This window comes from Schistocerca americana, chromosome 1 (genome assembly GCF_021461395.2).
Source record: "Schistocerca americana isolate TAMUIC-IGC-003095 chromosome 1, iqSchAmer2.1, whole genome shotgun sequence".
Taxonomy (NCBI): Eukaryota; Metazoa; Arthropoda; class Insecta; order Orthoptera; family Acrididae; genus Schistocerca; species Schistocerca americana.
Genome location: NC_060119.1, coordinates 592,476,821 through 592,500,116, shown reverse-complemented (window position 1 = coordinate 592,500,116; position 23,296 = coordinate 592,476,821). Strand labels below are relative to the sequence as shown.

Below are 23,296 nucleotides of genomic sequence, written 5' to 3'. Positions count from 1 at the left end.
GCATCCAACAAAGGAATATACACAAAAGCATGTATAAAAATATAAATGAGGTATATAAGAAAGTTATATACAATACACGCGAGAAAAAAAAAGAAAACCATGGCACGTAGTTGTAATATGTATCAAAGGAATGGTCTGATTTTAAATTTTATAGGAGATGATATGCAATCAAAATCGTGCCTGTTTTTTAATGCTAGTTGATCATTCAACAGATCTTTTGAATTCAGGTAGGAGTGTTTATATATTTCAAATTCTTTTAAAAGGTTCACTTTGTAGTCCTTGTCAACTATATGCAAAATTTCCATGTTAAGCAAGGACACAGGAGAAAGAGGCTGTTTCTCTGTTTTGAGGTGTTCTGCAAAAGTTAACTTACATAAATTTTTGCTGTTTTTGTTGAGCAAGTGGGCCTTAAATGTCCTCCCTCTTTGCCCTATGTGAAAGCTCAGACATATACACTCCTGGAAATTGAAATAAGAACACCGTGAATTCATTGTCCCAGGAAGGGGAAACTTTATTGACACATTCCTGGGGTCAGATACATCACATGATCACACTGACAGAACCACAGGCACATAGACACAGGCAACAGAGCATGCACAATGTCGGCACTAGTACAGTGTATATCCACCTTTCGCAGCAATGCAGTCTGCTATTCTTCCATGGAGACGATCGTAGAGATGCTGGATGTAGTCCTGTGGAACGGCTTGCCATGCCATTTCCACCTGGCGCCTCAGTTGGACCAGCGTTCGTGCTGGACGTGCAGATCGCGTGAGACAACGCTTCATCCAGTCCCAAACATGCTCAATGGGGGACAGATCCGGAGATCTTGCTGGCCCGGGTAGTTGACTTACACCTTCTAGAGCACGTTGGGTGGCACGGGATACATGCGGACGTGCATTGTCCTGTTGGAACAGCAAGTTCCCTTGCCGGTCTAGGAATGGTAGAACGGTGGGTTCGATGACGGTTTGGATGTACCGTGCACTATTCAGTGTCCCCTAGACGATCACCAGTGGTGTACGGCAAGTGTAGGAGATCGCTCCCCACACCATGATGCCGGGTGTTGGCCCTGTGTGCCTCGGTCGTATGCAGCGCTCACCTGCACGGCGCCAAACACGCATACGACCATCATTGGCACCAAGGCAGAAGCGACTCTCATCGCTGAAGACGACACGTCTCCATTCGTCCCTCCATTCACGCCTGTCGCGACACCACTGGAGGCGGGCTGCACGATGTTGGGGCGTGAGCGGAAGACGGCCTAACGGTGTGCAGGACCGTAGCCCAGCTTCATGGAGACGGTTGCGAATGGTCCTCGCCGATACCCCAGGAGCAACAGTGTCCCTAATTTGCTGGGAAGTGGCGGTGCGGTCCCCTACGGCACTGGGTATGATCCTACGGTCTTGACGTGCATCCGTGCGTCGCTGCGGTCCGGTCCCAGGTCGACGGGCACGTGCACCTTCCGCCGACCACTGGCGACAACATCGATGTACTGTGGAGACCTCACGCCCCACGTGTTGAGCAATTCGGCGGTACGTCCACCCGGCCTCCCGCAGGCCCACTATACGCCCTCGCTCAAAGTCCGTCAACTGCACGTACGGTTCACGTCCACGCTGTCGCGGCATGCTACCAGTGTTAAAGACTGCGATGGAGCTCCGTATGCCACGGCAAACTGGCTGACACTGACGGCGGCGGTGCACAAATGCTGCGTAGCTAGCGCCATTCGACGGCCAACACCGCGGTTCCTGGTGTGTCCGCTGTGCCGTGCGTGTGATCATTGCTTGTACAGCCCTCTCGCAGTGTCCGGAGCAAGTATGGTGGGTCTGACACACCGGTGTCAATGTGTTCTTTTTTCCATTTCCAGGAGTGTATTACATTATATTTTATGTACTCCAGATTTGAGAAGTTTGTCAGTTGGAGGCTTTTCATTATGTATTAAGAGCAACTTGGCACCATTATTGGTGGTAGAGGACACAGTGAAATCACATTTTTAAATAAATTAGCTATATGATATGCAGTGTCACCTAAAAGTAGGATTTTAGTGTATTTCTTAACAGTAAGGCCATTTTTGTTGAGTGCAGAGAATTCTTATTGGTTTTATTATTATAAAGTTTTTATACATGGTTTGCTTGATATTCATTTTTGTCAGTTATATACTTTAAGTTATTAAGTTCTATAGCAATAGCAGAAGGGTGTAGCAGCGCCTTAATGATACAGTCAAGTATAGTGGGAAAAAGAGCCAATTTGTGCTTAAGGGGATCCGGAACAATCTATCTCCTCCATGTTAATTTTAGCAAATAGAAGGAACATTTTTTCTAAAACCATTAAACATATTGCTCTGAAATTTGGACTACATGTTCAGTGAATATTTCTCTACAAAGTTATAATGCCATGTTAAGAAATATTTACTGGTTTTTGTTTTACAATATTTTTAAACACATGCTTATTTTTTTCTCTAAAATTTTGCATTTTTTCTTCTATGACTCTTGAATTATACAATATTTTTTTACAATTTGTTATAAAAATGAAGGAAAAGAAGTAAACAATGTTGTGTATAAATTTCATTGACATACTGTTAGCAGTTTTTGAGAAAATGTTCCTCAAAGATCAAAATTTTAATGTTACGGGAAATGGCTTTCAAAGTCTTTTTAATACAATCCTGTCCCATATGATGGATTATCAGCATCCTTTTCTTTTTCCAGTGTTAGTTTCCTTTTCACTGGTCTTTTCTTCCCTTTTGCTGCATGTTGTAGGCTTTTGTCTCTTCTTCCTGCATCTCTTAGTCTTTCTTCATCAATTAGGCGCATTGTGGAAATCGTGTTGTGTACTGGTTGGAAACCTACACATTTCAGCACATCACATTCGATAATGTTTCCTTCATTGTATGTTGCCACTGCATTGTACACTCCAAAATGCAATGTTTTTATCTGCACAAATACTCTTTTGGGAATCCAAATCCAAATTAAGTTACTTACACTTTCATTTGGATTTTGTGTTTTCCCGTGTAAACACTTTTCCAATAAACTTGGCTGTGATAAATCTCTGAATATGGGCTTAATTACATAAATTACAGCATTTGGCAAACTGTTTTTATGGGCATATTCCTTTCCTGATTGGTACTTGCACCACGAGTCATCACCTGTGAGGTGATTCTCCAAAAATCTTATAAATTCTTTAATTTCATTGGAATGCAGTTTCTTGTGCTTGATGCAGTATGAAAAAATAATGGCCATACTGCTCTCCTCATATGCTCAATGATTCTTGTATTTTGCTTAATTGCACACCCATAATACCTGTGCAATCTATCAGTTGCTTCATCTGTCAGTCTTCCTCTTCTTCCAAGGGTCTTACCATCACTAAGCTTCTGGGATCCTAATGTCTGCTTTAGTTTGCACAAGTGATCCCCCATGCACTTCTGCACATGTCCAATGCACTTAAGTTTTTTAATGTGAATTTCATTGCTATAAGGTTTAAGTTCCTTTGCAGCTTTATATCCCTTAGAATCATCATCTCCTAGATAGTTAGTGTATCGTACATTATACCACTCCTGTGATCTGGAAAAAATTGCTTTCACTCCCTCTACTTCCATCACTCCACTCGTGCCATGAAAATGACAAGAAAAGCCATCATGATGTTATATGTTGTGGTGCCTTTCTTGTAAATATCAAAGTTAACTTTAACATGTACTAAACATAGTTTCAGATCCAGGAAACTCAGTTCGTTGTGTTGGTTTTTTGTATTTCATATGTAAATTTAGTTTTAGGATGGAAGCAGTTTGGTGACTCACTAAGTGATTTGACGTTCTTCACATCTCCTTTGAATGCAGTGGTGATATCTTCTGTAGAAAGAAAAGATATTGAGTAGAGTGGAGTGGGAATTAAAAAAATGTATTTCAACATAATTAATGAAGATGTCAGCTAGAAATCCAGCTAGGCAGTTCCCCATAGCAAGGCCTTTTTCGTGTTGACATAACTGACAATTGAAACTGAAGTAGTTGTACTATAGAAAGATTCTCCAAAAATCTTATTAATTCTTTAATTTCATTGGATTGCAGTTTCTTGTACTTGTTGAAATTGTCTTCAATAATACAGAGCTTCTCCTCTTTAGGAATGTTAGTGTAGAGGCTTGTAATTTCAGAAGATGCAAGTGTATGGCCAGGAGGAAACATTACATTTTTTAGAGAACTGATAATCTCTCTCTCGTTTTTTACGGAGAATGATGTCGTCTATGTATAGTATTTCTTGAGAACAACTAGTAATTTCTTGGACAGGAAACGTCCAGGACCTCCAATTCCATTAATGATTGGACAAATAGGGCAATTAATTTAATGAATCTTAACTTGTGAATGTAAAATTGGTGTCTCAGGATTCAAGCTTAGTAATCTAACAGGGTCTTTCGGAGAGAAGAGGGAGTTGCTGGAATCAAAAGCCTCATTAAGCTCTGTAGTGAAGTTAGTAGTGGGGTCCTTGCTGATGGTATGAATGTTATCAGAAAAGAATTCTGTTTTATTCACATAGTCATTTTTATACTTAAGATAACAGAAGAATTACCGTTGTGATTTTATGATGAGAGCATTTTCTTCTTTAAGTTTTTTATTAATGCACTACACTGTAGAAAAAGAACTATTTTTCGTTTTATTTCTATGACTGCTGTTATTACTTCCTTTGTGATAAGCTCATTAACCTTTGATTAACCTTTACATTTAGTAAACTCTGACTGATACTGATCAATAATATTCCCATTTGTCTTATATGAAACTTGTTATGTTATATAAAAGTACCTTTTGCTTATAAATTCTGTTAAATGTTGAAACAGATGTTTGTCATCAAATACATGTCTAGTTTGTTCTTAATATTCTGCGGAGAAACTATTACTATACATCAGAATACATAATATTAATATGTTTGTCAGCTCAAGACAGATAACCTATAATAACAGACATAATTTTAATTTTAATTGATATTGATTACTGTAAGAGTTGATTTTATTTCAGTCCTTGGAAGATCTGTGTCTGCATTATGATATGACAGTGCGCAATTCAGTTGGTGACATTGTGCAGTTTCTTTATGGAGGAGATGGTCTTGATCCAACATATATGGAAGGTAAGATTACAAGATGGCAGTAACATTAATTGAATTTCTTCTTTTTGCTTGACAGAACATGAAAACAATAAAAGAAAGAAACTGTAGGTCTTGATCCAATGTACTTGATAGGAAAGATGAAAAGATGGTAGTAACATTAATTGAATTTCCTCTTTTTGCTTGACAGAACATGAAAACAATTAGAGAAAGATACACTTTGTTGACATATTATGAAAATTTTTCATTTTTAGCCAACAGTTTTCGGCAACTTACTCTCCTTAGTTCCATGTTCCATGGATCATTTGCATGACAAATCGTAATGATATGATATGGAATGAGTCATTTTACTTTGACATCAGAAATTAATTTGTAAATATGGTTACATACTAATTTTTTATAGTTAGTAATTCCTACCCTCCACCTTTTACACATTACAGTACTAAATTCTATTACAGAGTAGTAGTAGTAGTAGTAGTAGTAGTAATTGTCAGCAAGGAACGTCTTTAGTTTGTTTTCAAATTTTACTCTGCTGTCTGTGAGACATTTTATATCATTGGCAAAGTGATCAAAAATTTTGGTTGCATAATTGCAACCCCTTTTCGTGCTAAAGACAACCCTAATGTGGAGTAATGAATGCCATTTTTTCTTCCCAATTTTGTACATATTGTTCCTTATAAACTGCAGTGATTATTTACAACAAACTTCACAAGAGAATACATCCAGAAACAGTAGTTGAAATACCTAATTCATTAAATAGATTTCTACAAAGTGATCATTAGTGAGCACCACATATTATTCCTACAGCATGTTTTTTAGAGATGAAGACTTTCGTTCTTAAAGATGAGGTACCACAGAGCATTATTGCATATTATTTATTTATTATTTATTCAAATCAGAAAACAAATACAGTACATGCTAATTATCACTACAAGCAATTGAGACAAACAACTACCAAGCTACACTACTCTTGAAGAAAACCTTACAACTTCAGCTGTGCCTGGTGTCACAAGCAGATCATCTTCTCTGCAATATGCAGGGCATAGTTGACAATCCAGTAGGTGCTCCATGGTCTGTGGTTCACCACACTCACAGTTGGTGGTATTACAATCAAAATATGTACACGTATTGATTTGTCTCTGTCCAAGATTTGCAGTGATTCTAATTGCAAATGTGGCAGAACTGAGTTGTTTTTGAGTTCCAAAATGTGCTTTTTCCAGTTTAAATTCTTATCAGTACAGCTCCCTAACATTTTTGAAGTTCCCACCCTATCTATTATTTCCTCACCATGAGTTACCCTTATCTTTGTTGTTGTACCCCTGAATGTGTAGCACTGTGTTGTGTCTTTTTGAAATTGAGGGTGAGACCATTCACAGAAAACCAGTCAATGAGGCTTTTAAGAACAATGTGTACCATTTGTTCTGTTGCTGTATGTATGCTTGGATTCATTATAATACTGCTATTGTCCACCAAAAGAACTAATTCTGCTTGTTTTTATGTTAAACAGAAGATTGTTCACATATATGAGGAACAATGGCAGACCTATGATTGAGCCTTGGGGAACTCAAAAACACGATTGCTTCCCAGTCTGAGGAATCTCTCCTGATTACATTAGTTGAATTACGGAGTACAACTTTGTGGATTCTTTTGGTTATATATTTCATTATCCATTGAGTGGTTATACCATCTATTTGGTAAAACTTCCATATATTTTGGAGAATATTTTGATTCATACAGTCAGATCCCTTAAATAGATGACTAAAAATACCAACCAGTGCTGTTTTATTATTTAATGCCTGTAAAATTTGGTGAGTGAATGTGTAAACTGGATTCTAAGTACAGTAATTCTTCTGAAATCCAAACTGTGATATACTGAGGTTATTATTGTTGCTCAGGTGGGATATGATTCTAGAATACATTTCATTCTCAAAAATCATCAAGTGGAAACTGTTGGTGTTCTTTTTTGTTTTTATTTTACATGAAGTATGTTGATAGCTGACTGTGATAACTGCAGATAAAATAATCATTGAACAGACAGTGTACTGGGTGCTTCAAAAAATTTAATATTGTTGTTGTGACTCGCCGATCATTCAAAGTGCCGCGTGCAATTACGCGCATCCTCTACGTGCGGCGCTGTCTGCCAGCCATGCAGCAGCTGCGCCACCTAAGCGGCCAGCCGAGCAGCGGCCGCTAGACTGGGGCTCAGTGCTCATTCGAATGCTAACGTGAACACATGTCTTACTTGTCAACGTACTTAGTGACTTACATGTGTTGTTGTGTTGTTCAGAAATATATGTGTTAAACTTGAAGTTCTAACAATTGGCGACGAGGATGGGATTTTTTCTTTTCACCGTTGACTCACAGGGTTCCATGGCTACTGTCGAGCAACTATTGCAAAATCTCCTTGAACAGCAAATGCTTCTAACAGCGGCGATTCGCGATTTCGTTGCGGCATCAAATGCGGGGCGTTTCTCGTCATTGGCTGTACCTCCTTTTCCTCCTTACGACGAGACGGCGGAAGACTGGTCTGATTATGAAAAACGTCTTCGACAGCACTTCTTGGCATTTCATGTCACAGAAGATGAACAACCATGTAAGTCTTTGTTCCTTTCCTGGATTTCACCTCAAATGTATTGGTTGTTGTCGCAATTGGCTCCTTTGAAGGATCCTGCGTCTTTGTCCTTTGCTGAAATGTGCTCACTTCTGTCTGTCTATTTTCAAAAGCAAACGCATTTGGTAGCCTCTCGTGTTGCCTTTTATCATTGTCAAAAACAACCAAATCAATCCTATCGCGCTTGGGCTGCTGAACTTCACGGCCTCAGTCGAAAGTGTCAATTTGTTACTGACGTTCACAAAGAATCCTATGCCGATTCCATGGTACGGGATGCTATTATCTGGTCGGCGCCCGACAAAGAAGTTCGGCAACGTGCCCTTCAGTTGGCGAATCCAACTCTAGATGAAGTTCTCTCCATTGCACAGTCTTTTGAAATTTCTCGCGCCACTGGGGCGCAAATCGAGGCGTGGGGTGATGTCAGGGAAATACAATCTCTGTGCGCTGTTGACGACGCGTGCGGCGCGTCCCCGCCGGCCGACGTGGCCGCAGTGCGCTCCCACGCGCAGCCTCGGCCTAGCCGTAAACAACCCACTAAGAAACTGTAGCAAAACCCTTGGCAACTTCCTTCTTGTCCGCGGTGTTTTACGAAACATTCACGCGAGGATTGTCCCCAACGTTGGGCTGTGTGTCACCATTGCAAAAAGAAAGTTCATGTGTCTTCCGTTTGCAAATCCGACCGCATACATGATGTTCATGATCATGACGCTGATTCTGTGTTGTCTGTCAATTGCACTTCTTCCCTTTCAGGGAAGTTCTTCCTCACTGTCCAAATCCTTGGTCGAGATGTTCGCGTGCAAGTGGATACCGGTTCTGCTGCCACTATAATTAATTCTCAGACGTATCTTCAGCTGGGTTCTCCACTCCTGTCCCCTGTCACTCGGCAATTACGGATGTGCAATAAACAGAAGATTTCTCTCTTACAAATCCGTCGTCCGCACTGTTCCCATATTTGTGGTCGACCAGAGCAACGCAGAAAATCTTTTTGGTTTCGATGCCTTTCGCGTTTTTGGGTTCTCCATAGATGACTCTGTCAATATTGTCTCTGATGCTATTCCTTATGATACACTGGATTCCTTGTTGACGACATTTGCGTCCCTGTTTTCGCCTGGGTTAGGCCGTGCAAACGACTTTGAAGCTCATATCACGCTCAAACCCACTGCTCGGCCTAAGTTTTTTCGGTCTCGGCCCATTCCTGTGGCCCTTCGTGATTGGGTAAAACGGGAGTTGGATCGTCTCACTACTTCAGGGGCCTTGCTTCCTGTCACTTCCAGTGAGTGGTCCTCTCCTGTCGTTGTAGTTGCTAAGCCAAATGGTGATATTCGTCTCTGTGGCGATTTCAAAGCCACTGTAAATGCACAATGCCTCATTGACACTTACCCTGTGCCCCGTCATGAAGAACTGTTCACTAAACTTGCTGGAGGCCAGTATTTTTCTAAAATTGACCTGTCAGAAGCTTATCATCAACTTCCTCTCGACCCTGCCTCCCGGCAGTTTCTGGTCCTTAACACGCCTTTCGGCCTCTATCAATACCAATGCTTCTGCCGTTCGGGGTTGCTAGTGCCCCTGCTCTCTTTCAGCGATTCTTGGAACAATTATTGCTCCCTGTCGCTGGGTGTATCAATTACATGGACGACATTGTTGTCACTGGCTCCACCACTGAAGAACATCTTCAAAATCTCCGCACACTTTTTCATGTCTTACAGACTGCCGGTCTTAAGTCTAAGCGTCAGAAATCACAATTTTTTCATGCATCTATCACACACTTGGGATTTCAACTCTCTCGGGATGGTATTCGTCCACTTCAACAAACTGTCGCTGCGATCGATGCCCTTCCTCACCCTACACTGTTAAGGAACTGCAGGCCTTCTTGGGGAAAATAGCATATTATCACAAGTTTTTACCGTCTGCGGCTTCGGTGGCTCAGCCGTTGCATCGCCTGTTGCATAAAAACGTGCCTTTTCACATGGTCCGCGTCATGTGAAGAGGCTTTCCAGAAATTGAAGACTATGCTGAAACAGGCCCCGTGCCTGGCTACTTATCGACCTGGCCAACATTTTGTTCTTGCCACAGACGCCTTTCAATACGGGGTCGGTGCAGTCCTTGCGCACCATTTTTCTGACAGTTCAGAACAACCCATTGCTTGTGCCTCCAAAACGCTCACGGATGCCCAACAAAAGTATTCTCAAATTGAGACAGAAGCTTTGGCGATCATTTATGCTCTCCATAAGTTTGGTGTTTTTCTCTATGGCTCAAAATTTCATCTTGTTACGGATCACAAACCACTTGTTTCCTTGTTTCATCTATCAACGTCACTTCCCGTTTCAATTATGAGATTCATTTCCGGCCAACGGCTCAACATGCAAATGCTGATGCTCTGTCTCGCCTTCCAATGGGTCCTGATCAGGCATTAGATAGTTACGAACTTTTGTGTTTCCACCTGGATGTTGCCGAGCAGCGGCTTGTGGATGGGTTCCCCATCACTGGGGACAGGCTGGCGGCGGCTACGGGTTCTGACCCTACCCTCTCCCGGGTTTTACGCTGTATTCAGAAGGGTTGGCCAAATCGCCCGTCCGCTAAGACTTCTGATCCGTTGCGGAACCACCACACTTTGCGCTACCGCCTCACGGCTAGGGATGGTGTTTTCCTCCTCTCCACTGACAATGCTTCGCCACGTGTTGTGGTACCTGCGTCTTTGCGTGCTTCGGTCTTGCGCCTCCTTCACCAAGGGCACTGGGTGTGTCCCTCACAAAATCTCTGGCGCGCCGTCATGTGTACTGGCCTGGCATCGACTCTGAAATAGCACACATGGTCGATGCCTGCGGCCCTTGTGCGTCACAGGCCACTGCCCCGAAGTCATCTTTGTCACCGTGGCCTTCGCCTGAAAAGCCCTGGGAGCGCATTCATGCTGACTTTGCGGGACCCTTTTTAGGTACTTATTGGCTCCTCGTAATTGACGCCTACTCTAACTTCCCTTTCATTGTCCGTTGCACGTCACCTACCACCGCGGCAACCACCAGTGCTCTTGCCCGCATTTTTTCTTTGGAAGGCCTCCCCTCTACTCTTGTTACTGATAATGGTCCACAATTTGCCTCTTCCGAATTTGCGGATTTTTGTGCTCGTCACGGCGTTACGCATGTCACGGCCCCGCCGTTCCATCCACAATCCAACGGTGAGGCTGAACGGCTGGTCCGCACATTTAAGGCTCAGATGCGGAAACTTCTGACTTCTTCTGCTGCTGATGATGCGCTTCTCCAGTTTCTGGCGTCTTACCGTTTCACCCCCATGGGCGACCACAGCCCGGCTGAGCTCTTACATGGCCGACAGCCCCGCACGCTACTTCATCTTCTGTGGCCTCCCACCTCACGGCCGCGGGTGCCTTCACTTGGCCGGTTTACCGCCAACGACCTCGTCTGGGTATGGGGATATGGCAGGTGGCCAAAATGGAGCCCGGGCCGCATCTTAAGACACCGTGGCAGACGCCTGTATGAAATCCAGACGGACACGGGTGTTGCAGTGCGTCATTCGGACCAGCTTCGGCGTCGGGTGCCAGCGACGCCTGTTCCGAATGCCGCCACACTACCTTTGGCTCTACCACACGCTCGGGATCTTGGCATCTCTCAATACTCACAATGCAGCCCTCTCACCGTCATCGCGATGCCAGCGCCAGAACGGACGCCACCAGGAGACGTGCCCACGCAGGAACCGGAGGACCATCCTCTCTCAGAGCAAATTTACTTCCCTCCTCCTCCAACGGACGCCGACACATCGCTCATGTCTCCTGTCATATCAACTGGACTTGCCGCAACGGGCAGATTGGTGCATGGGGCCCCAGCCGATTCGACCCCTACGTCTCCTGTCATCTCGACCCGTTATCATCGGGGACACTTCCGTCCGTACGGGAAGCCTCCTCCTCGAGACTTTACGGCGAGTCAAACAATGCCCATGGACGTTAGCCATCTCCAGTATACCTCCATCAAGACCAGTGCAACAATTTCAAAGGGAGGGAAAAGTGTTGTGACTCGCCTATCATTCAAAGTGCCGCCGCGCAATTACGCGTGTCCTCTACGTGCGGCGCTGTCTGCCAGCCATGCAGCAGCTGCGCCACCTAAGCGGTCAGCCGAGCAGCGGCCGCTAGACTGGGGCTCAGTGCTCATTCGATTGCTAACGTAAACACGTGTCTTACTTGTCAACGTACTCAGTGACTTACATGTGTTGTTGTGTCGTTCAGAAATATATGTGTTAAACTTGAAGTTCTAACAATTGTGAAGTTGATCTTCAATACAGAAAGGTAGCATTCAGTAACATATGTTTATTTCCTTTATTGCTTTGAAGAACGTCACAATGTTCAGAATGTGGATATTTTCTCATAAGAACATATCCAGTAAATATTAGTTGATAATTAAATAAATTGACATGGTGCAAGCAGGACTCATACATTGAGGGTTTCATACAAATCATGACAATTTTTGCCTTTTATTAACATTGATACAAGGTATTGATCCTAGGAATTCCAAGACTTTCAAGAATGTTTTAATTTCAAGTTTGAAGCCGTACTGTGAAACCTCGCTTGTTGTGAAAGTTTCGTAAGTCTACATTAATGGGAAGTACCCTGTAGGTTTTAATGTGCGAGTGTGCAACTCTCAAAATGTGTAGAATAAATGGCCATATCTTTTGACTGTATTGACTTAGAATCTGAACTTTTTTGACCACTGAAGAACCATAGACCTCAGAATGTGACATAAGTTTCAAGCTGATACATCCATCCCTTTATGAGAGAAAAGGGTCTTAACAGATGGAGGGGGAACAGACAGTTCAATAACAAATGACAATTTTTCTTCCTCATGTGATATAATTAGTAATATAATTATTTTTATAATTTTTCCCTTTGGTTATTCTGTAAAACCTTGCTTCTTGCAAATTTCATTGTTCTAGACCAGTATGTTTTGATCAGTGGGTTTGTGAGAATCAAAATATGTGACAGAAATGGGTGTATCTTTTGGTTGCTTTGACTTAGACCCTTACATTTATTATACCAGCAAGGATCCATTGACTTAGTATGTGAAATAAATTTCAACTTGTTATGTAGCCCGTTTTTGAAGAAAGGGGTCTTAACAAACGGATGAGCAGCCATTCTGATAACACATGATGAATTTTTTTTTTTTTTTTGCGTGGTCTAATTACAAATTAACAATTTTTGGATTTTTTTCCCTTTGGTTGTAGTGTGCAGTCTCTTGCCAAATGTCATAATTCTAGGTCAACAGGAAGTATCATACATGTTTTGATGAGTGAGTGAGCGTGTCAAAACGTGTGACATAAATGCCCATAACTTTCGATTGTATTGACTTAGAGGATCAGTTTTTTGCACTGTCAAGGGACCGTATATATTAGTAACATAAATTTTAACTTTATATGGTTACCTGTTCCTGAGAAAAAGGGTGTATAACATTTAGTCATACTGACAGAAAGACAACAGGGTGACCCCATAAGAGTTCTGTTTTGTACCGATTGAGGTATGGAACCCTAAAATTGTTGCAGAACATAGTGAAAGGGTTTATTTTTGTAACTGTTGTAGTAGCTAATTTCTATTAGGTCACTTTTTTCATTTATTATTTTTATGTCTGTGAATTCTTTCATTATTATTTTCATAATTGTATATCTCACTGTTGCAGGTAAGGATTGCCCTGTGGATTTCAAGCGTGTGTTAGATCATGTTCGAGCAAAGTGCCCATGTCGTGATGAGGAATCACTTGATGGACCCAGCATTAAAAAAGCTGCTGAGGAACTTTTGAAATCAGATGATTTTGATGGCTGTAGTGATGAATTCAAAGAGGAGTTAAGGTACTACTATTCTGCTGATCACTCTTTTATTTACTGATGAATAAAAGTAACTTATAAGCTAGTGTCACCACTTCTTCCTGTGATATGCTGTATCCATATTCTCTTTGAGGTTGCTGTTTATAAAACTTTTTCTTAACTTTGTGTTCTCACAAATATATCAAAAATATATGTATTCTGGTTTTAATGAGGTATTTTATGAACTTCTAAGAGAATATTTATCATGATTCTTTTTGCTCAAGTACTCAAGAAATAGAATATAACAAGTATCTCAAACAGAATGACCTGATGCAAGCCAGCATGTATGCGAGAAACATCAGTCGTGCAAAATCCAATGTGAGCTTTTCTCAGTAGACATCCTAAAAACCACAGATCAGAAATTATGGAAATGGTAGTTGCTACTCACCATATAACGAAGATGCGGAGTGCAGGTAGGCACAACAGAAAGACTGTCAGAAAAAGAATAGTGTGGCTTCAGCAGCCAGAGGCTGTGGTCGTGTTTATGTGTATTTTCTATCTCTGATGAAGGACTTGTTGGCTGAAAGCTCATTTTCTTAGTCTTTTTGTTGTGCCTATTATCAGCATCTCCACTATATGGGAAGTAGCAACTATTTATTTCATAATATTGTTGTGTTCCATGTTGGATTTTCCATTGTTAAATTTTGCAGAATTTCTTCATTTGACTCTGTGGCACGACAATACCTATTAATGTTTGTATGCTCATTTGCGGAAAAACTATTAATATTTGATAGGAGAATGATGGGGAAAATATGGGGATTGATCTTAGATAAAGGAGAATGCAGAAGGAGGAGGAAAAATGAGGAGGTGCTAGAAGAAAGACAGGTGAAGAAAGCACTTCAGGGGAAACAAAACACATGACACCCCATAGAACAACCATGCCAATGTTGGATGGACAACCCGGTGAAGGACCTGACAGCTCTGTGGATTGAAGACACCTCAAGGAACCGAGCAAAAAATAAAAAGGAATGACAGCAGTTTGTGGAAGCTGCACATGGTCTGCAAGGCCTGAATCCTCTGGATATTGATATTGGTGGCCATGTGGGGTATCAAATGAAATTTGTGACTGAACTGAGAATTTCTCGGTAGGGAGTGCACGGTATATCATCTTAGATGGAGAATCTTTGACAGATACAGAAAAAAAACTTCAGGTGTACTCCAGGGAAGAGCATTGGAACCCTTTCTGTTCATGTTCTATATTAATAACCCGGCAGACAATACTAATAGTGACCTTAGACATTTTGCAAATGATACAGCTGTCTGTAATGAAGTACTCTCTGAAGAAGCAAAAGCCTGCACAGATATTATGTTCGATCCTGATAAGACTTCAGAATGGTGAAAGGAGTGGCAACTTGCGTGAAATATCTAGAAAAGTAAATTTTTATTTTCGCCAAATGCAAAAATGTGGTAATCTATGACTCCAGTAATAGTGAGTCACAAACAGGATCAGTTAACCCATTCAAATACTGAGGTGTAACAGATGTAGGGATGTAAAAGGAAGGACCACATAAGCTTAGTTATAGTTAAAGCAGGTGGAAGACTCTGATTCATTGGTAGTATATTGACAAAATGCGATCACTGTGCATAGGAGACCACTTAAAACAACACTCATTTGGTTTGTCTTAGAATGTTACTTAAGTGTGCAGAACTTATGCAAAATAGGATTAATGAGGGACATTTTATGTATACAAAGAAAGGCAGCACAAATGGTCATAGGTTTGTTGGACCCATGGAAGAGCATCACAAAAATGCTGGAAAACCCTAATTGGGAGATGCTTAGGAAGATAACCAACAACTATCTCATGAAAACCTATTTACAAATTTAGAAGAACCAGTATTACGTGAATAAGGAAGGTGTGTGCTAAAACCCCATACAGTTCTCCTCTGTGGGACTGTGAAGGCAAGGTTACACTAATAACAGCATCAACGGGGCATTGAAGCAGTCAGTATTCCTGTGCTTTGTACAGGCATGGAATGGGGAGAAGCCCTAATGTATGATGCAATGCTCTTCATGGTGTTAAGAGTAGAGATGTAGATCTTAATTTTTAACAATTTATATTTCTGTCAGCCCCCCTTACCCATGTTAATAATGTAAGTTGAGATGACTAACAGAATTGGCCCAATGATTGTGTCCGAGCACAATTTTAAAAACAACTCACACCCCAGGTGAAAGTGAAATACGCAAACTCCTACTACCCATATGATACTGTATCAGATGGGAAATGACTTGTAAATTTAGCCTGTCATTTTGTACTCCAGCAGTTCAGCGTATTGCAGTAAAAAGTGGAGACAATTCTGCCAGATGCCCTCAGCGGCTCAGCATTCATTTGTTAGGTACGGACTTGGTGCTCACGGGGTTCCTGAGCTGGGGACCCGGTAAGCGCCACCAGTCCCCTGTCACTGTAAGCTCTGGGCATGCTTCAGCGACCACCGTGCGGCATTGCGGTGGAACGTTATGTGTCTCAGAGAACAGGGATCTTGGCTTGACCAGCCAGATCGAAAGGACGGAATAAACCTCTATAAAACCCTCCCCCATCTCAAGGTATGCTGCGCGCTGATGGGATGCATGGCTGTTGGGGTGGAACTGTTATTAGCGGGCAACGTGTGGGGAACCTGCCGCACCTCAGTTGCATAAGGCTTACTCAGGCACACAGGGTTCTGTCTGAGTGGACCCTTATTTCCCTAGCTGCTTGTGGGATTGAGACGGAACCCTCGAAATCGTCAGCTTTCCTCCCAGCAGGAAGAGAGTACCACCTGGGAGTATTTCCGCCCATTCATTCAAAAGACTGAGAGATGCTAGTCCTCCTGATAATGGACCGAGTGAGGTGGTGCAGTGGTTAGCACATTGGACTCACATTCGGGAAGATGACAGTTCAAACCTGCGTCGAGCCATCCTGATTTAGGTTTTCTGTGATTTCCCTAAATCGCTTCATGCAAATGCCTGGATGGTTCCTTTGAAAGGGCACAGCCGACTTCCTTCCCTAATCCAATGGGACCAATGACCTTGCTGTTTGGGCCCTTTCCCCAAGTCAACCAGTGAAGCTGATTAATTTGGACTTAAGAAACGGGGCTCATTGATCTGTGAATAACAATGTGTTTCTTTGGTGAGAAAGAGGAAGAAGGGAAAATTTGTAAAAGTGTCCCCTTCTATATCCATAAGGGTTTGGAAGGCCTTGCTGGCACCTTAAAATCTATCAAAGAACTGTGTAGTGGCTCATTGTTGGTCGATACTAATAAGTCAAAGCAACTGGGTGAATATGATACATTGTTGAGATGCACACTTCTCTCAACTCCAGTGAGGGCATCGTCACACACCGAGATATCATGTACATGGACATAACAGAACTGAAGCAAGAATGGGCATCCCAGGGGATAGTGGATGTGGGGCAACGAACGCAGACAAATAATGGATAAACTGAAAAGACTACCACTTTCATTGTCATATTCAATTCTCCAACACTGCCTGAACATATTATGGCAGGTTTCCTTTGACTTAATGTTTGGCCCTACATTCCAAACCCTATGTGGTGCTATAAATGCCAGCATTTCGGTCATACAACCGTGAGTTGCTGAGGTGAAGCAATTTGTGGAAAAGCTGCTCATAATGCTGGGACTGCCTGTTCATCTCCAGTGATCTACAATAGGAAAGATAAACAACAGTTCCGCAGTGAGCATCCAGAAGGCACGTGAAAAGCAGAATGCCTCTCAACGCCGCCTTTTCCCATCATCCTTAATGGGACAGGGTGCAGGGAAAGGATCCCAATGTTCAGGTCAAAAGCTGTCCCAGGTCCCATCAGATGTCATTGCATTATGTCTGACTGATTAGGAGGACATCATGGAGTCAGATGCCTCGAATCCAGGCAGCTCCACCACTCCTCCTTGCTCTACAAGTGCTTCACCTCCCCAGTGCAAAGAAGGGAGTAAATTAAAACCACACCTATTGCATAGCTTCCATACTACAGTGGAACTTGACTGGTTTCAGGGCTCATGTGGAGGAACTGAAAGTCCTAAGACAGGCACACTCCTTGTGCTTGTGTATACAAGAAACACGTTTTAAAGATACAGATGTCCCTGTGCTACAGGGCCATATGCTATACTGCAAGGATGATCTGTCAGGGGGAAAGGGCCAAGGAAGGGATTGTAGTGCTTGTCACTAATGCACATCATGGATCACTGTTTGCTCGCTGTATTTATCTCTGCAAGATGCAAAAGACTCTGAGACTCTCACAGGTCTTATAGAACAACTCCCCTGACTATTTCTCCTCCTGGGAGGCTCCACTGCCCATCATGTCTTTTGGGACTTGATCTTACTTGCCCTCAGAGTTGGGTTTTTGGAGAGCCTCATGACGTGTCATGAGTTGTGCATACTCAGCATAGATCATCTTCATCTTGGACAGTTTCCAGCCTCTGGCCAGGTCTGTTTGGAACATAAGCCTAAGCCTCTTCATCTTCTGTCTTATCACCATCTCTCTGTCTTCACCTCAGTCCAGTCTTCTCCTTTCTTCTGGACGCATTCCTCCTCTCCTTTCAGCCCTCTGTCTCTCGGTCTTTACTCTTGGTCTCTTTCCTTCCAGTTTCACCTTGTGTATCCTCCTGGGTATCCTCTTCCCCTCTATTTGCGTAATATGCCCATACCATTTCAGCCATGATTTCTATATGTCCTCCTGTAATGGTTCCACCTGCGTTAACTCTCTAATCCTCTCATTTCTTAACCTGTCTATCTTTGTCACTCCAATGCTGTTTCACAAGAATTTCCTCTCAGTGGCTTGTACTTTGCTTTTCTCTGTTACATTCTACATTCTACATTCTACATTTATACTCCGAAAGCCACCCAACGGTGTGTGGCGGAGGGCACTTTACGTGCCACTGTCATTACCTCCCTTTCCTGTTCCAGTCGCGTATGGTTCGCGGGAAGATCGACTGTCTGAAAGCCTCCGTGCGCGCTCTAATCTCTCTAATTTTACATTCGTGATCTCCTCGGGAGGTATAAGTAGGGGGAAGCAATATATTCGATACCTAATCCAGAAACGCACCCTCTCGAAACCTGGCGAGCAATCTACACCGCGATGCAGAGCGCCTCACTTGCAGAGTCTGCCACTTGAGTTTATTAAACATCTCCGTAACGCTATCACGGTTACCAAATAACCCTTCTTCTTTGGATCTTCTCTATCTCCTCCGTCAAACCGATCTGGTACGGATCCCACACTGATGAGCAATACTCAAGTATAGGTCGAACGAGTGTTTTGTGAGCCACCTCCTTTGTTGATGGACTACATTTTCTAAGCACTCTCCCAATGAATCTCAACCTGGTACCCGCCTTACCAACAATTAATTTTATATGATCATTCCACTTCAAATCGTTCCGCACGCATACTCCCAGATATTTTACGGAAGTAACTGCTACCACTGTTTGTTCCGCTATCATATAATCATACAATAAAGGATCCTTCTTTCTATGTATTCGCAATACATTACATTTGTCTATGTTAAGGGACAGTTGGCACTCCCTGCACCAAGTGCCTATCCGCAGCAGATCTTCCTGCATTTCGCTACAATTTTCTAATGCTGCAACTTCTCTGTGTACTACAGCATCATCCGCGAAAAGCCGCATGGAACTTCCGACACTATCTACTAGGTCATTTATATATATTGTGAAAAGCAATGGTCCCATAACACTCCCCTGTGGCACGCCAGAGGTTACTTTAACGTCTGTAGACGTCTCTCCATTGATAACAACATGCTGTGTTCTGTTTGCTAAAAACTCTTCAATCCAGCCACACAGCTGGTCTGATATTCCGTAGGCTCTTACTTTGTTTATCAGACGACAGTGCGGAACTGTATCGAACGCCTTCCGGAAGTCAAGAAAAATAGCATCTACCTGGGAGCCTGTATCTAATATTTTCTGGGTCTCATGAACAAATAAAGCGAGTTGGGTCTCACACGATCGCTGTTTCCGGAATCCATGTTGATTCCTACATAGTAGATTCTGGGTTTCCAAACATGACATGATACTCGAGCAAAAAACATGTTCTAAAATTCTACAACAGATCGACGTCAGAGATATAGGTCTATAGTTTTGCGCATCTGCTCGACGACCCTTCTTGAAGACTGGGACTACCTGTGCTCTTTTCCAATCATTTGGAACCCTCCGTTCCTCTAGAGACTTGCGGTACACGGCTGTTAGAAGGGGGGCATGTTCTTTCGCGTACTCTGTGTACAATCGAATTGGTATCCCGTCAGGTCCAGTGGACTTTCCTCTATTGAGTGATTCCAGTTGCTTTTCTATTCCTGGGACACTTATTTCGCTGTCAGCCATTTTTTCGTTTGTGCGAGGATTTAGAGAAGGAACTGCAGTGCGGTCTTCCTCTGTGAAACAGCTTTGGAAAAAGGTGTTTAATATTTCAGCTTTACGCATGTCATCCTCTGTTTCAATGCCATCATCATCCCGGAGTGTCTGGATATGCTGTTTCGAGCCACTTACTGATTTAACGTAAGACCAGAACTTCCTAGGATTTTCTGTCAAGTCGGTACATAAAATTTTACTTTCGAATTCACTGAACGCTTCACGCATAGCCCTCCTTACGCTAACTTTGACATCGTTTAGCTTCTGTTTGTCTGAGAGGTTTTGGCTGCGTTTAAACTTAGAGTGAAGCTCTCTTTGCTTTCGCAGTAGTTTCCTAACTTTGTTGTTGTACTACGGTGGGTTTTTCCCGTCCCTCACAGTTTTACTCGGCACGTACCTGTCTAAAACGCATTTTACGATTGCCTTGAACTTTTTCCATAAACACTCAACATTGTCAGTGTCGGAACAGAATTTTTCGTTTTGATCTGTTAGGTAGTCTGAAATCTGCCTTCTATTACTCTTGCTAAACAGATAAACCTTCCTCCCTTTTCTTATATTCCTATTAACTTCCATATTCAGGGATGCTGCAACGGCCTTATGATCACTGATTCCCTGTTCTGCACTTAAAGAGTCGAAATGCTTCTGCTTTTCTTCCCCACTTGTTTATTTCTCTGCCATTTTTCCACCTTCCTGTATCAGGCTTCCTAGGTACTTGAAACTCTCCACTCACCTCAATTGTTCTCCATCAGTTGTTATTCCAGTTGTTCCTCTCTCCTTTGTTCTTGTTTGGATAATCATCTCATTCTTACTTATACTAAATTTCATCCCATATTATTGTACTGTTCATTCTGATACGTCCAACTGGCCTGTACTTTCTCCTCCTTATTCCCCCAAATCATCAGATCATCTGCAAACACCATAGTTTTCATCCTTCCTTCACCAATTACTTGTGCTACTGTACTCATTATATCATCCATCACTACAATGAAGAATAATGGTAAAAGTGCACTTGATGCCTCAAGCCATTCTTCTGTTCAATCCAGGCTGATTTCTCTCCTCCCACTTTCACACAGCTCACAATTCTATGGTATATTTCCCTTATCCTCCAAATAATATCTTTTGCTACTCCTCTGTTCTCCAGGCTTTCCATACTTCGCTTCTATGTACACTATCATATGCTTTTTCAGTGTCCAGGAAGGTCATTAGTAGATCTATTCCATATTCATAATGCTGTTCCTGCAGTTGTCTTATAGCAAAAATTAGATCCACCATGGACATTCCTGTTCTGGAGCCATGTTGCTCTTGTCTCATCCATCCTCCTAATTTTGCCCGAATTCGTGCTTCCAAAATTTTTTCAGCGTAGGTACTCACACTCATTCCTGCACTGCTACTGTATCATTCTCAGCCATCGACACCTCGTTCTGCTCTCCAGCCCTCGCAGACTCTGTTCAATGGGAGATCACTAATGAACTTCATTCCAGTGACCACTTCCCGCTCACATTCACCTACTAGTTGGAACACTATCTGAAGAGCAGTCACCAATGTGGATGGTCAGCAGGGCTAACTGGATGCTGCTGAGCCAGCTGGCTGTGTTTGAACATCACAACAGCTTCCAGGAATGGGTGGACCACATCGTGCTTCTGACTTACCCACCCTAAAGCCTTCAGGTCATCTTAAGAGGCAACTTGTACCTTCATGGACAGATGAGTGCCACTCAGTGATCTGGGGCAGGCATGCAGCTCTTCAACATATTACATGCTGCCCAACAGCAGAAAACCTCAGAGCCTTTTGAGTCATGAGAGCGAAAACTCAGCACGTAATTAAGGAGAGTAAGAAAGGGTCACAGCAAGCACTCCCAAACTCCAGCAACGATTCCACGTGTTCTTCAAAAGTATGGGAAGCCATCTGGAGGATTTCCTGTAAACGCAGCTGTTTACCAATAACCAGAGTGCTGACATGGGTGCCTCCAAACAACGCCTGGAGATACTGCTCAGACATTGGCAGAGCATTTTGTACCAACTACTTCCAATGCAAGCTAGGCTCCAGCATTTTGTAGTCAACATGTGATTGTAGAGAGGAGCAAGTTGGATTTTGGATCCAACAATTGTGAGTCTTTCAACTACCCTTTCTCCATGTGGGAGCAGAAATCGGCACTGTCTGAGACTTGTGATACTGTACCTGGACACGAACAAATCTGTTACATGTTTCAACATTTGCCAGCAGCATCAAAGGAAATCCTCGTTGTACGTTTTAATCTTATATGGCAGGCAGGCAACTTCCCCAACTTGTGGAGGGAGGCAATTCTGATCCCTGTCCTCAAACCAGTAAAGGACCACACATGTTCCAATAGTTATCGGAGTAGCACCTTAATGAGCTATGTAGGACATACCATGGAGCAAATGGTTAACCATCAACTGGTCTGGTTGTTAGAGACCAGGCAACTCCTTAGTCGCTCTCAGTGTGGATTCCGAAGATTTCGGTCCACGGTCCACCTGGCCCTGCTAGAGGCGGCTATCCAGCAGGCTTTCCTATATAAGCATCACTGTATTGGCATATTCTTAGACATAAATAAGGCATATGATACTGCTTGGAGACTCTGTATTCTCCCACAACTACATCAATGGGGCTTTCGTGGCCACCTTCCAATCTTCATATGGTCTTTTCTGTCTCAGCAGTCTTTTAGGACCTGAGTTGCTGACACCCTTTCTGATCGATGTGAGCAGGAGAATGGTGTCCCTTAGGGCAATATTTTAAAAGTACTCTCCTTGCCATAGCCATAAACAGTATCACATCTATGGTAGGGAATCCTGTACTGTGCTGCTTATTTGTGGACGATTTTGCTGTTTTCTGTTCCTCCTCCAGTTTTGGAATAGCGAGCGGTTAGTTGCTCCTCAAGGTGCATCAGACATGCAAGTTCTGCGCATTCTGATCTCACCCACACACATCCTGTTGCCATCCACCTCTGGAACGCCTTTCTCCAACTGTCCACGGGCCACACTGCTGTTTGGAATCCACGTGCAGCATGTGCTGGAGTCCACTTGGTGTGGAGCTAGTCCAACTCCAGATCCAGGGTTTTAACTATTGCCGCTTTGGTTACTGCAGAGGCCCAGCAACGGTTACTGCAGAGGCCCAGTGACATTTTACATTTAGTGCTTTATAGAAGGGATTGCACTCCTGCTTCTGTTTTTAATTTGATATTTTCAGACATTGCATATGAGCACCACAACCCTGTAGCTGTTTTTACGGATGGGTCTAAGCAGGGGGACTCCATTGGTTGCTCTGCCATTTTCCCAGATCATGTCGTAAAGGTCAGACTACCTCCAGAATTTACTATCTTAGACACAAAATTATACGCAATATTATGGGCACTGGAGCAGATGAGCTGATCTCCCAGTGTTCAGTTTCGCATCTGTT

The 23,296-nt window shown here is 42.8% G+C and overlaps 1 protein-coding gene across 1 annotated transcript in view; it reads left to right on the top strand.

The window, feature by feature from the left end:
* Positions 1-23,296, top strand: part of LOC124606789 (DNA-directed RNA polymerase III subunit RPC1) — a 230,844-nt gene that overhangs the window by 141,900 nt on the left and 65,648 nt on the right. Inside the window, exons 17-18 of the mRNA XM_047138858.1 lie at positions 4,988-5,096; positions 13,356-13,524. Of these exons, the coding sequence (XP_046994814.1) occupies positions 4,988-5,096; positions 13,356-13,524 (278 nt within the window). The remainder of the gene's footprint in view (positions 1-4,987; positions 5,097-13,355; positions 13,525-23,296) is intronic.